This window comes from Lissotriton helveticus, chromosome 11, assembly GCF_964261635.1.
Source record: "Lissotriton helveticus chromosome 11, aLisHel1.1, whole genome shotgun sequence".
NCBI classification, from domain to species: domain Eukaryota; kingdom Metazoa; phylum Chordata; class Amphibia; order Caudata; family Salamandridae; genus Lissotriton; species Lissotriton helveticus.
This window is the reverse complement of record NC_136072.1, coordinates 561,108,710-561,122,643: the sequence shown is the minus strand read 5'-3', so window position 1 is coordinate 561,122,643 and position 13,934 is coordinate 561,108,710. Positions and strand designations below refer to the sequence as shown.

The window sequence follows — 13,934 nt, the reverse complement described above, 5'->3', positions numbered from 1 at the left end:
GTGCACTGGCACAGAGTAGAGAGGAGTGGAGTGGTGCAGAGTAGAGTGCAGTGACAATGTGGGGTGGTGCAGAGTATAGTGCAGTGAGATGGAACAGTGCAGAGGATGGTGGAGTAGGGTAAAATGGAGTATGCATGCTGTGGTAGCATACAGCCATTACAGACAACACATCTTCAATTGAAATGACCAATACATTTGTAAAGACTTACAGTTTTACTGATGAAAGTATACAGTGCACAAATGGTAATGTGTGGAAATGTTATCACCTAGTGTATTGATTTGTTTTGATTGTATTAAAATATTTGTTTTCAACACACTTCAGAATACAAAATTTGCATAATTTATGATGTCCTAATTCTGAAATATCTGTACGGTTCAATTACAGACATATACATGTTGTTGTGTTCTAGAAAAGAAAAATAACATCCTACAGCCTTCAGACCAGCACACCCTCAGTAGGCAGTATGATTGTCGCATAAATCCTCTGACTTTGAAATCAGTGAAAGAAAAGTAAACACCAAGCTCCCAGGAAATCAAAGCCTGACATTTGACCTTTGTCTTTGACAACACAGGAAATTGTGACAAGATAGGAACAAGATTTAAAGGCCTGATTACAGAAATGAAGTACTGGAGGGAAAAACTGAGTACTGGTGGAAGAATACAGTAAATAAGATTTGGCCAAGAAAAGGGACGATCTCTAGCTGGACAGCTTAAAACAAAGAAAGCCAGCAAACAGAAAGCAAGCAAATTTAAGTTATAAGCCACAAAGCCATGGTAAACTACAGGTGGAATGCATTCCCAGGGAAGCTCTCCGAATATCCCTAGGATGTCGTTGGCAAACCAGAGAGCAACCTGGTAGGCTTCAACCTAAAAGGGGCTGGATGTGCTTATAGTGGTATCTACACCTGTAGAATGGTAGAATGTGAATGACCTTGCATTCAAATCTCTTCAACCTTGTGAATACAGTAGCTCCTAATAGATTAGAGGTGTCTAATCAGTTAGAAGTTTATACTATACGCGTGTAACTGTTTTTTAATGTTACATAATATTTGGGAAATATAGATATGTGAATTGAGAAAGCTTGTTAACATAGGCCATATTTTCTATAAATAAGCCAAATGTTTGGGTCACCCATGTCTGCCGTTGAGCCACGCCGTATTGCAGAGCTTGAAAAGGTATGTACGGCTCACCTTTTTGAAGCCCTCGAGGACTCCTTTTAAGTTCTCGTATCTCCTGAAGAGTTCAGACAAAGACCTTTCTACAGAGTTCAGGTCCGACACTGCTTGGTCCTTCTCCATTGTGACCTGCTGGATGCTCTTCTGAGACGCCATGCTGGTCCTCTGTTCATCTTCTGTTTGACACAATAAAACATACACAAGGTGAACTATTACTCTTTAAAAAAACTTGCAGATCACAATCAACACATATGACCCATTACCTCAGTTTATGGAAATGTATTAAATAAATCAGGGCAATGGAGTGGATCCAGAGATTCTGTCATCTTTCACCAGCTTACGCAGCGTATTCAAAGAGTCAAACATTTAATTACACGAGGAATGATTCATGAAACACACTCTATAAGGTAACAATAGATTTATTTAATTTTTAATTTTACCTATCATCTGTGCAATTGTTTTTTCATATTCTGCAACAATTTTTCTGCAAAATAAAAGAGATAGCATTTTATTAATATTTTAAATAAGTATTTACTAGTTTGTTTGAAATGTGAAACTAAACAAAGGTTTCTGATAGTGAATATTTTCAAAAACATTTAAGCACTAACATGAGTTACTGGACAGTAATCTTAAAGGCAATTGATATTTGTAGGACGTAGATTTTACCGATCTTACTGCTTGTTTCTTCTACTAACCCTCAGTTAGGGCCAACTCATGCTCACAACAAGGCATTTTGTTAAGCTCACCCATGTTCTTCATCATATTTCCTTGACTTGGCCTCATCAGATGGCACTTAACTTGGACTTCTCCCTCTGAAGTAGCTATCAGTGCCTCCAGATGCTTGTTTGTTTATGAGTAGGCTTTCCTGTTTTCAGTTTCTATTTTTGGTCAATTCTGGTGGTTTTTTTTCAGTGTTTTCAATATCTTAAAAACAGTTTTTATCAGTGGTTACACATTTTTGAGCCACTAAAAACAACAGAAAAAGTGTTTTTCCGGTGTTTATGGAACGTTTTGCTTTTATTATTGCTTGCTTTCTGCACTGAAAGAACATGGTATATAGACAGTGCAAATTAATCTTATTGTAGTACACCATACAATACTTCTTCAGTGAGTCTTTGAGTCATGTGCGCTCGCTCTTTCCTTCCCATGTAAACTTCTGTGAAAAGGCTCCTCAGCATTCTTAGCCCATTGGGCCGAGAACCATCAGCTAAGGGACACAGTTGGGATGACTCTTTCTTTGATGCCACATAAAGCACGAAATGATAAATATTTGCGTTTTAGTTCCTGTGCATTAGAAACCAGTGCACCAGAATGGACTAAAAAGTCAATAGCATCCCTCATTAACTCTTAAGATTGTAAAGATGCTTTCAGCATACCATCTAACAAGTGGCAAGGATCTACTACAGGGAATCACTTCAGCTCGGGTATCAGTTTTGACAGGTCATCACGCAACTTTTTTATATACGTAGCCGAATCACTGCAAATACAAACAATATCACTACAATCTTTGTTAAACTTGGAAATAACCTTTTTTGCAGAGCATTACAAGTGACACTGCGTCCCATGTTTTCCAAAAGTCTGGTGTCAGGTTTTCACCACTATCCCACATGCTTGGTGAAATATATACTTGTCACTATACCTTGCATTGAATGTTCAAAGCCTGAGGTGTTGGCAATTCACCTACTATCAATACTGACCCACTAGAAACTATGGTCTGATGTATTAAGGGTTTTTCCCCATTCTCTGTGGGTAAATGTGATGGCACATATTAGGAAAGATTTTTATGAAACCAGCCATTTTACTTATCGGTGAAAGAATCAAATGCAGCCAAAATATCAAATATGAGTTTGATATTTCCTGATTCTCTATAGTTTATAAAATAATTGAACTAGACCTAAAACATGACACTAAACCCTGCATCTTTAGACCAAAAGCAACAAAACTGAAAAAGTAAAAGGAAGAAGAAACAATATTTTAGTGGCATCCCTAAGCCAAAATATCAAATATGAGTTTGATATTTCCTGATTCTCTATAGTTTATAAAATAATTAAACTAGACCTAAAACATGACACTAAACCCTGCATCTTTAGACCAAAGGCAACAAAACTGAAAAAGTAAAAGGAAGAAGAAACAATATTTTAGTGGCATCACTAAAGAACAAAACTCAAGCAGAATAATGTTAGCCATTCTTTCTTACTGCTACTTGTATAACAACGTTACATTGCATTGACCCCTTCAGGAAGAAAAAAAGGATTCTTTCACTCTCTTTTTCCTTTCTGTGAATGGCATTTAGTTTGTGGTTGTCCAGGTGTTTTTTCAGTGTTTATATGTTTTCACCGGTGAGGGCTATTTTTCTTTCAGTGGGGTTTTATCAGTTATTATAGGTTTAAACCTAAAACCCCACAGCCTATTTATGAGTGACCACGCTGCTCTCTCTTGCCTGAACTTTTCTATCAAGTCCCTTTATTGTAGCCAAATGCTGCTGTAAATCCTGCCCTGACACCAGAAGCCTTCATACACTGTCCAAAACAATCTAGTGCTTCTGCTGCAGCCTGTCAAATTGGAGCATTAAACAAGTGAAACGCGAGTTCCTTTTAAGCACAATTCTGCTGCGTGTCCTCCCACTTCCTACTTAACTTAAATCATTTACTTAGCAATTCCATTTCTCCCTTTAATTTCCAGTGATTGGCTCTGCTGTGCGCTTTCTTCTCCCCTGATGTTCCCGTAACCTTTATCCCATGTACGTCTCTTTGCTCTCCCTTTTCTACCTCCAGTTCACCCATCTCCTGTCTATGCCTGTGTTAGGGGAACACGGATTTTTCTGAAAAAGATTTGTGTCTGGAGCCTTGATATATAAGGCTAATTTATGACAAGTATGTTTATATAAAAAATAGTTTGATCAAGGTTTAAAAAGTCTTAAAACGCAAGAAACAGCACATTGGACTGACAGTAAACTGTTCTGCAACGGGTTCTTCAAGTGTAACAAACTGCTTGAAGAATGCAGTAAATAACGACCTGAGCAGCACACCTGGCTCAGCACACTGTGTATATACATTGCTGGTGCGTCCTTTCGCTGACGACTGGGCATACAACCCTGAGATCCAACAAAGCCAATTTAATTAGGATGAAAAAACATACAGTACCTCATTTCCAGGACCTCCTGTCTGCTCTCTTCGTACCGTTGCTTCCATCCTTTGGCTTCAATTTCCTTCACAATTATCTAGAAGAGGCAAGAAGAAATGTGCGGTTTTATAATTGTGTGGAAAAAAACATGTCCGATACTTCTAAACCATATCAGGAATCGAACAACTGTCCACCCACTCAACCAGTTACAAATCACACATGCAACACAAGCCACTTCAACAAGGACCGTCAGTTTTTGCTATTTGGCATCTTTGTTTTGCCTTATAAGGCAAATGGGTGGTAACGTCAACGTTTTCTGTAATTTACTAGTGCTATTTTGGCCTCAGTCATCGATATGTACTTTGGAATTCTGAAGTTATGGCCCACCAATTTTCAGAGATGTTTGATAATCAAATACAATGTCTTTGCCAACTCTAGTCCGCATATAAACCAACCAGACAGCACATACAATAAAACTAAGCATGTGTAAGGATAGGATGCTGGGCACCATTAACCTCAGCCAGAAGTCGAGGTGCAGCAAATAAAAAGGAAAATGTAAAATATTGGGACTGATTGATTTAATGTAAAGATAAGTTAAACTCTCTCCAGTGGGATTTGTGCAGTTCTGCGTTATCCAGACTGACATTAGGAAATTAAAACAAGAAAATAAAGACAAGGCATGAGGCTTGGGTGCATGCAGCACAGAGAGTTGGAGCTGTTAGGTGATGAGTGAAGAAGGTTATAACAAAGAGGCCTTTATTCGGTGGAACACAATGTGCTCGATGTGCTGAATTAGAACAGGCAAGCTTGCTAATTAATCATTCCTACGAGTTCAGGGGAGAATAACTGCTGGAAATGGAGGCAAATACCTGTTTATGTTAAATTTACCACATTTGCGGCACTTTAAAAGGCAGGTGAATCGAAAGCACACACAAGAACGTTGTAGGATGCTATCAGAGTTCAGATAAATGTTGTCTCGGTTGGGTGTTTCAAAGGAGAAATGCGCGTGAAACAGATCTCTAGATTATGTGGGTGGTAAAATAATATTTTGAAGCCAAGCTGAGACATTGTAGCAGAATATCTGAGTCAAAACATTTCATGGCGCAGCAGCCACATGAGGGGACAGCAGTCAGTGGGTAGAGAGACTCTATATTCCCGTAAATAGAAGGCTCTCTTGCAGTTGGAGAGAGTAGCAACATTTTGACAACATAGGGTCAGAGAAGCACAACGCGGAAATAAAGTAAAGGACACGTGGCCAAAGCTACGAAAGTCTAGGTTAGGTCTTTGATCCTCTTTTCGGTTTAATGCACGCATGTTGCACTGGTACTAATCGAAAACCAGTCTACTAGTGTGTTTTGTTTTCCTTTTGTAACTGAGTATTCGAAACTGTTATGTGCACGTTGTGAATAAAAGAAAGACCTGTTAAGCTTCAGTGTGGTAATAGTGAGGGATGGGAAGAGCAGTGCAATTACTTGGTCACACAGAGGAACAGTGGCTTGGGACACTTGTGAAACGGGAATGTGTAAATAAATGTACAACTTGACGCCATTAAGGTGTTGGCATTGATAGGGGTAGCAATCCCTGCCTCGCCTTGGGTTCCCCTGGAGCTCCGCTCGCTATCGCTGGTTTTGGGGATAATCCAGGCAAAAAAAGAAGTGAGCAGTGCAAAAAAGCCCCATTAATTTGTCGCCGTTTCACTCCTTTGCATTCTCCTAATGCTTCAATATCATAGGAATCTGTTTCGGGGTCGAATGGGGACAAGGGGTCCAGCCTGTAACATCAGCAGTTGAAGAATGCCTGAGGCTACCTCAAGCCTTTTGGTGAACTGATGCCCAGGTGTGTTCGTATTATTAATATAATGCTGCATATCAGGAAAAGGCTTGATGCTGAGAAATAGGATGAGGAAACATGCTAGGCTAACATTGTAGGATCATGCACGTTGTTTGGGGGTCGCAGCTCGGCTTGCCCCTTGTGACCTCTGCGACTGCTATTGTAACCCACGGCTTCACAGATGGCAAACTAAAGGGCAAGAACACAGAGACTACATCGCCTTATTTCCTGCCATGGTTATTGCGCCAACAGAGAATAATACTGGATTATTCGCTATGGGTGTAATAAAAATGGAGCACCAGGACCTGACTGTGACTTTCGATGGAAGGTGAGGTAAAATAAAATGCTTTTAAACATATGTTGTATGCATGGGTGCAGGTGGGTGTGTATATGTGTAGCTTTCTATTCATAAGTGTGAGCTCGTGTGAGATAGAGTGAGTGAGAGAGTGACAGGCAGTGGATAAAAAGGTGTGATTTTGAGAGTCAGTAAGTGAGAATGAGTGAATGTGAGTGAGAATAAATAAGAATGAATGTGAAGCAGTGCCAAGGAGTGTGAGGGTGTGTGAGTGAGAAAGAATAAGAGGATAAATGAGTCTGAGGGAGTGAATCAGACTGAGAGAGAATACGTGATACTGTGTGAGAGTAAGAGTGAGGTCAAGTGAGTGTGATAAAGTATGAGTGAGTCGCAGTAAGGGTGACTAAGAATGAATGGGTAGAAATAAGTAAGAATCAACCAGTGTGTGTGAACGTGAGTATGAGTGAGAATGGTCTTTTTGTTTACTTTTTTTAAAATCAGAGAATCAGATTAAAACATGACAAAAAGTAAAATTCTCCAGAAAGAGCACAATTTATAATTTGATACAGGCAATCAAGGAAGGCAATAATTTAGCACATAACACCATCTCCTGCAACAATAAATCCTTCACTCCTTGAGTGGCATATTTGAACATGACTTTACATACATAACAAAAATCTACATAGCATATATACTTTCCCCCCTAAATACAATAAGCCTGAATTGCTACACCCCAGGAACTATAAATATCAATATAATCTTCTGTACTCGGCAAACCCTGCCCATCTGAACCTTTAACTAAGCATGGATTGGCCCCACATTTTATTGAACCTTACAATGCCTCCACAATGGTGGCACACAGTGATTCTTTCTCTCTGGCTTGCTTTATTTTTCCTAACCACTCTCCAACAGAAGGGATCAATTGTGATTTCCACCTTTGCAGTAACAGGGCTCTGGCAGCTGAGACATAAATCAGTTTTTTTATATCTTGGGGTCAGATTTAATATGGTCTCATATCCCAATAGCACCAATGTGGCTCTGAGTACAAATTGTGCTGTGAGGGTCAACTCAAGATACTGAAAAATTGCGTCCTAAAAACAGCGGCACAGTGCCATATTACGTGGGACCAATTTGCTACTTCAGTCGATTTGCATCTGAACCATTAGCCTGACAATCCTGGATTGATCTCATGAAGGAATTGTGGAGTTCAATAAACCAGCCACTTTGCATAAAACTGCATTTTCTGCCTATTAGCACCTCTAAGCACAAAGAAATTCAATTTATTAACTTTACTCCAGACTTCTATTGACAACACAAATCCTTCATGTTTTCCTGCTTAGTTACTGCTTTTTGGTAAACATCAACTCCTTTATTTCAATCAAGGATTTTTCCCGACTGCCTGGTCGCTTTGGAACTGAGGTTTCAATTGGGTAGACAAATAGATGTTTGCTCTTTAATAGCAAATGTATATCAATAGCTCTTAATTTGGAAAATAATATGCTATCTGAACACTGCAACCAATAGCTTTCCCATATCTACGCTTTTATTTCAGGACAGGTTTTCCACCTGTCCCATGCAATAAAGTCTACTAACTTAGAAAAGCCCTTTGATAAAGTGCCTTGGTCAATGTTTTCCCTTTGACCCCACACCAAATCAGCTAAACATGTTGCCGCATTTATATAGTGAATCAAGTAGTTCTTATAAAAGTTAGACAATCGGGGCATATGGGGGAGACGAATCATGACAAATTGCTGGCCTTGAGGAAAGCCAGTTTATAATGAAAGGCCTAGCTGAAACATGTAGACCACCCACTGGATGCAGGAGTTCCTATCTATCACGCCACGTACATCCACCGCCTTGTTTTTTATTACTACCAGAGGCCCATATATTAAAGGTAAACCCTCTGGGTATTGGACCTACTGGATAGTTTTAACATTTCACTTTCACTTCACCATCATTGCACACTCAGCAAAATACCCGCTCTGCTGTAAAACAGGCGTTGTAGCACACTCTGGACACATTTGGTGTCGCCGGGTGTGCCCGATGATGAAGCATGCCACCAACTAGGTTGGTGGGTGAGGGCTTCATAAAGAAATTAGAGTTTTTCTTGTTACCCCCATACAGTTCTGAGTTCTGTATCAAGTAAAAATAGACTAGTTCTCTTTGAAGACATAATAACCCTGGGGATACGGACTAGCCTTCTAGTCCTCTCTCTCTCTGATATTTAATTACTTTCTGCAGCTTCCATTAGAACATTACACTTGAGTTTTTCCAAAATAAATACATCCACCAGTACAATAGGCAATTTCTGATTACATTTAAAAACGCATTTTTAAACACGTTGTTTCCATTTTTCACTATTATAAATACATGAAAAATGATGTTTGAATAAAATCTTGACATCTGTGCTTCGCCCAAGTGTTAGTTAAGAAAATACAAATAAAAATGTATTAACAGTATAAAATAACTTAAAATAATAATAGTTCATATTCAGTGTATTGTCTACATCAATTAATATATGTGAACACAACTTCAATTATTTTTGTATCCCTTTTTTTCCTCTGCCTAGAGTTTAAGACAGTTCTCATTGGGGTATACACTATGGAAACTATTAAATCACGACAGTTTCTGGTAAAATATTTTACCTAATACAAAGAGAAACAAAAGTGTTCCCCTGTCATATCACGTCAGCACGCTAATGTAAGTGGCATCTAAAATAGGCAATAACCATGCGGTTATAATGAAATTAGAGCAATGTCAACTGTGATGTCACCAGGGCTAAGGTCATGTGACATCTCTTCCTGTGATATCATTAAGGTCAAGGGGTGAATGGTGTTACTTCCTCAACCCCTGGCTTTTTGGTGGATCCAAGTCCATGGAAGACAGTTGGACATAGACTAAGACTACCGTATATGAGGAGTGTACAAAAAGTAATAAAGTGGCAAATTATGTGAGGATTGTAGCTTATCTAAAATTAGGAAGGCTGGTTTGTAAGAGGAATGTAGTGTACCTCAAACAGTTAATGAGAAGTATATTACAGATAGAAAGTCTTTTACTTGCGGACAAATGATCCCTTCTCTGGTGCATAGCTTGTCAGGATTTTCATCTCTGGCAAATGGAGTTAAGTATGTCTACAACGTTTCTACCACAACCTCACAGTCCAGAAACAACAGAATGAGGTGCGCACACTATCAGGCTATCAAATCACTTATAGGTGAGGTTCCTAACTTACCTAGCCCTTTCTTTGTTTCTAGTATTGCTCTGAATTATGGACCATGTAGGTCTGTGTATCATACAGTTATGTGCATTTGTAAAGTGCACTATCACCTGCGAGAGTATCCTGGCGCTGAGCAGGTGGGTATGCCGAACACTGCCTATGGTAGCTTGATTAATTGAAAAGCCAGGTCTTTAGCTTCTTGGGTAATTCACAGAGAGGAGGAGGTTCTAATGAGAAGTGGGGTGCCATTCCAAACTTTAGGAGTGATGAAAGAGAACACTTTCCCCCTGTTCTGGTTCTGGTTATGCATGGGATATGAGCAAGTAGGAGTCCTGAGGAGCGGAGATGTCTAGGTGGTAGGTGGAAGGAAATGCGACCATTCAGGTAGGTGGGGCCTAAGTTTTGTAGTGCTTTGAATGTGTGCAAGAGGAGTTTGAAACGACTGTGTCCATGTATTAGGAGCCAGTGGAGCTCCCTGGGGTGTGGTTATGATGTGAGTTCTGTGTGGGAGTTTGGGAATGAGTATGGCTGCCAAGTTCTGGGTGGTTTGCAGTCTTCTAGTGTGTTTCTTGGTGATACCGGCATAGAATGTGTTCACTTAGTCCACTTGCTGGTGACTAGGGCATGAGTTACATTTTTCTAATGTCGCTTGGGGGCCATTTGAAGATCTTCATCAGCATCCTCAGGGTGCGGAAGCAGGATGCAGTGATGGCGTTGACTTGTGCAGTCATATCCAGTTTGATGATTAGTCCAAGGTTCCTGGCACAGGTGATGAGTGTGGGTCCGAGTTTGGCCGGCCACTGGTGGAGTCCCATGGAGTTGTTCTTGCTGAAGATCACTCCATCGTCCTTCTTGGCATTGCGCTTGAGACAGTTAGCTCTCATCCATTTAGCGACTCTGGTCAAGCAGGCGGTGAACATGTTTGAGTTGGGAGTCTTATTCAAGAGGGAGACTTCATTTTTCCAAACGTCACTATATGCAGACCTTGGCTCAGTATCTCATTCCAGTAGTACAACCAATATACTGAATGTCATTCCTAATGCGGACTTCACTTTTTTTTGGAGCTCCTCAAAGAAATGTTATTCAGCCAGTCTAAAAGCAATTAAAGTTTCAATCTTTCATAAAATTATACCAGTATCTGTTTAACAACAGCCTCTATGCAAGAGATCATCTTCCTGACAATTTCTGTGCCTGCCAATGGTAAGAGCAGAGGAAACACTACTATAGGGTAATCATCAGACTTTCTTGGTGAGGCAACTAACCTTGATGAGCAAAAGAAGCAGAAAAGTGGCACAAAGCAATGCTTAAAAACATAAGGCATCAGTATCTTCTGAGTTCCTTGCTGAACGTTGTACCACAAGGTTTCCTTGAGCAGCCGCAAGCTAAGACAATATTCTTCAGTTCCCATCTTCCAAAGATGACCAACTTATTGCTGCACCCAACTGTGAGGGTCTTCCAGTAAAACCCTATTAATGAGTAAAATCAGTAAGCCATGGAGTAAAACAAACCTTTTTAAGTTTGATAGAGCCACAGGTGGGTAGAATGGCGCCACAAAAGAAAAAAAAACCACAACAATCAAAAATCCTTCTGTGTTACGACAAGTGTGCAAACAAATATCTTGCACAATGAGATGGAGAAAAGGGCCCAACACATCAAATAAAGGAGCTAAGTAAACTTTTTAAAAATCTAATAAAATGTTAAAAGAAGCTATTTTGTGCTAGATACCGAGACAAATAAAAAAATGGCGACTGCAGACATAGTCACACATTTTTAGGTCTAGCCTGCTCACAGCACATGCTCTGTCACTGAGAGGAGTATTGTTTACAATAAAGGGCTTCGATCCTGCCCATTGCTTACCATGTGTTGGCTTCATTGTCCCCAATTGGCAGGTGCATGCCAGGCGTCACTTCCTGTTTCTCCTGTAGCGCTTGAACCAAGCACTAATTGCTTCCTCTTTATTAGTGTCCATCCTCTGTTCACTCTGTGATTGAGGTACTATTTCTTCTTCCACTTCCACCACACCTTGACCGTGGTGCTCTTCCCCTCTCACCCACTACTTCGCCATGTTTTCTTAATCAGTTCAACGAAATTAGGTACCATTCTTAAAATGCCCCTGTAAACTCACCCGTCTTGTCTATTCGCATACTTCCTGCTGTGCTCATGCGCTACCTCATCCAGAAACTAGTGTGGTGATTCCTTAATAAGCAGATGCTGCAGTTTCCATAACATCTGCAGTGTGCAACTCGAACGTCCAACACCTTGCATTTCATTGCTATAATTTAATCTTTGTGCACACCTCATTTGTTTTTTATGACATGGGCTGTTTAACTTCTGTAAATAACACTCATGTTCCTTGCATTTTCATTTCTAATGCTACATGCAAATTTTGGACTTTTTTCCATCAGAAAAGCACATCTAATCGCAAACTAAAATGAGCACTGGCAAAGCCAACAGGTCTGGTATTGCCGCCAGCCTTTTGGCAATTCTTGTTTAAAAAATAAATGTTTGTATAATTATTGTTCAAGAAACACCCGGGCGGGCCCTTGTCAATCTAAAAAAAAAACACACACACATTGGCTTAAGGCAAAAAAACAATTATTTGGTCTCAGAAAAGCAAAAATCCCTGGCACTGAAGGGAACTGTTTCTTGTGTGGATGTACTCCTTGTGAAAGGGCAGCATGTAGTAACTCATAGTGAAGTCAGTCAATGCCTGAAGTGGGCTAATATTGTTCATGGTGCATGTTGGAGTGGGTGGAAGAAAAATGAGAATGACATAACAGACTAATGGATGAATTCTGGCTGAAAACTCCTATATGTAAGCATGTTATACACATAATGTTAGTAAAATCGAAAGGTCACCCTCTTGCCTTTGAATGAGAGATGGAGGAAGGGAATATTTAGCTTATAGTCAGAATTTGTGAAAGTTGATGTCAAAGAACAGCAGTCTGAAAAACAAGGCCACTTTGGAAGGAATTTACAAAAGAATGAGCAGCAGATGAGTTCTGACAAAGATGGAATGTATCCTTTGTTTACATCAAAAGCATCTGCATGCTGTACAGAGCGGAAGCAAAATGTGAATGACAACAGATCACTGGATGAAGATATCTTGCCAAAAGCCCCCTTAAGTAAGCATATTATATGTATAATGTTAAGTATATGTATAATTTTAGTAAAATAAAAAGGTCTTTGCTAAAACCAGACCTAAAAAATGCAATGAAATAAAATTCAACAGGACTATGCCTGCCAGACTTAATTTACTATGCATGGGTTTGTCTATTGAGGAACGGGAAAATGTTGTTGAATGAACGGGATGGTTCAGACATCAGAAGAATGTTTAAGGTGATGCTTTTGGACGTTAAAGGGGAGAGCAAGGTTTCACCTATAAATTTGGCAATTTCAAATACTTTAAAAAGGTTTGTTTAAAGATCTTGTGCGGACTAGCTACCACTTGGTACAAAGTACGAAAGGAGCAAAAAATTTATTATTATAGTGCCCTAGCTCCAATTTGGGATGATCCCCGGAATGGACAAAGGACTCTTTAGCTGTTGCTCTGAGAAAAGCAGAAAGATCATGTTGGAAGAAGCTAGTTGATGACAGTGCTTTAGTATCCTTTGAAAGTTTGACAGACATAATCGACAATAAAATATCTAGGTTAAAATATTTGCAAATGAGAAGTTGGCACCAAGCAGTCGGGCCAGGTGCTGGCACCTCGAATGAGTGGATATCTGCGCTAACAAAGAAACAGGCAAAAAATAAAGAGGTGGCGCACCTATACTGGCTCCTGATTGATCTTTCAGAGGGGGATTTTAAACTACAGACGGAGCTGTGGGAAAAGAGCTTGCCAGGTATCCATCTAGAATACTTATGGCAAGCATCTTGCAACATTTTGTATTCTACGGTGCTCGGTGCAGGCTGCAAATTTAAGGAGAAACCATTTTTTGTCTCCATAGGGTTTATTGTACACCCTTAAGGCTTTCCAAACTTGGGAATGGCGCCACTCTGAAATGCCCCAAATGCTTTCAAGAAAAGGTAGATGATACTCACATGTTTTTGCACTGCCCAACTCTGCAACATTTCTGGGCTGATGTAAGTAATGTTATTTCTACAATGCTCGAAAGGCAACTACAGGTAAGCCCAGAGTTGGTTTTCTTCGGGTTTCCAGTATGGCATGAATCTATATTTATTGACAGCAAAAAGCTGATGTTCTATTTAATTTTACTGGCCCGAAGGGAAATATGTAAAAATTGGGATAAACAATACCCCCCCCCCACTGTGAGAGACAAGGTTAACACTG

The 13,934-nt window shown here is 39.8% G+C and overlaps 1 protein-coding gene across 11 annotated transcripts in view; it reads right to left on the bottom strand.

The window, feature by feature from the left end:
- TACC1 (transforming acidic coiled-coil containing protein 1) overlaps nucleotides 1-13,934 on the bottom strand; it is an 875,899-nt gene that overhangs the window by 25,749 nt on the left and 836,216 nt on the right. For all 11 annotated transcript variants that reach the window (XM_078666332.1, XM_078666333.1, XM_078666330.1 and 8 more), the window contains 3 exons: nucleotides 4,319-4,395; nucleotides 1,616-1,659; nucleotides 1,191-1,351 (listed from right to left, as the gene is read on the bottom strand). In XM_078666332.1, the coding sequence (XP_078522458.1) occupies nucleotides 1,191-1,351; nucleotides 1,616-1,659; nucleotides 4,319-4,395 (282 nt within the window). The remainder of the gene's footprint in view (nucleotides 1-1,190; nucleotides 1,352-1,615; nucleotides 1,660-4,318; nucleotides 4,396-13,934) is intronic.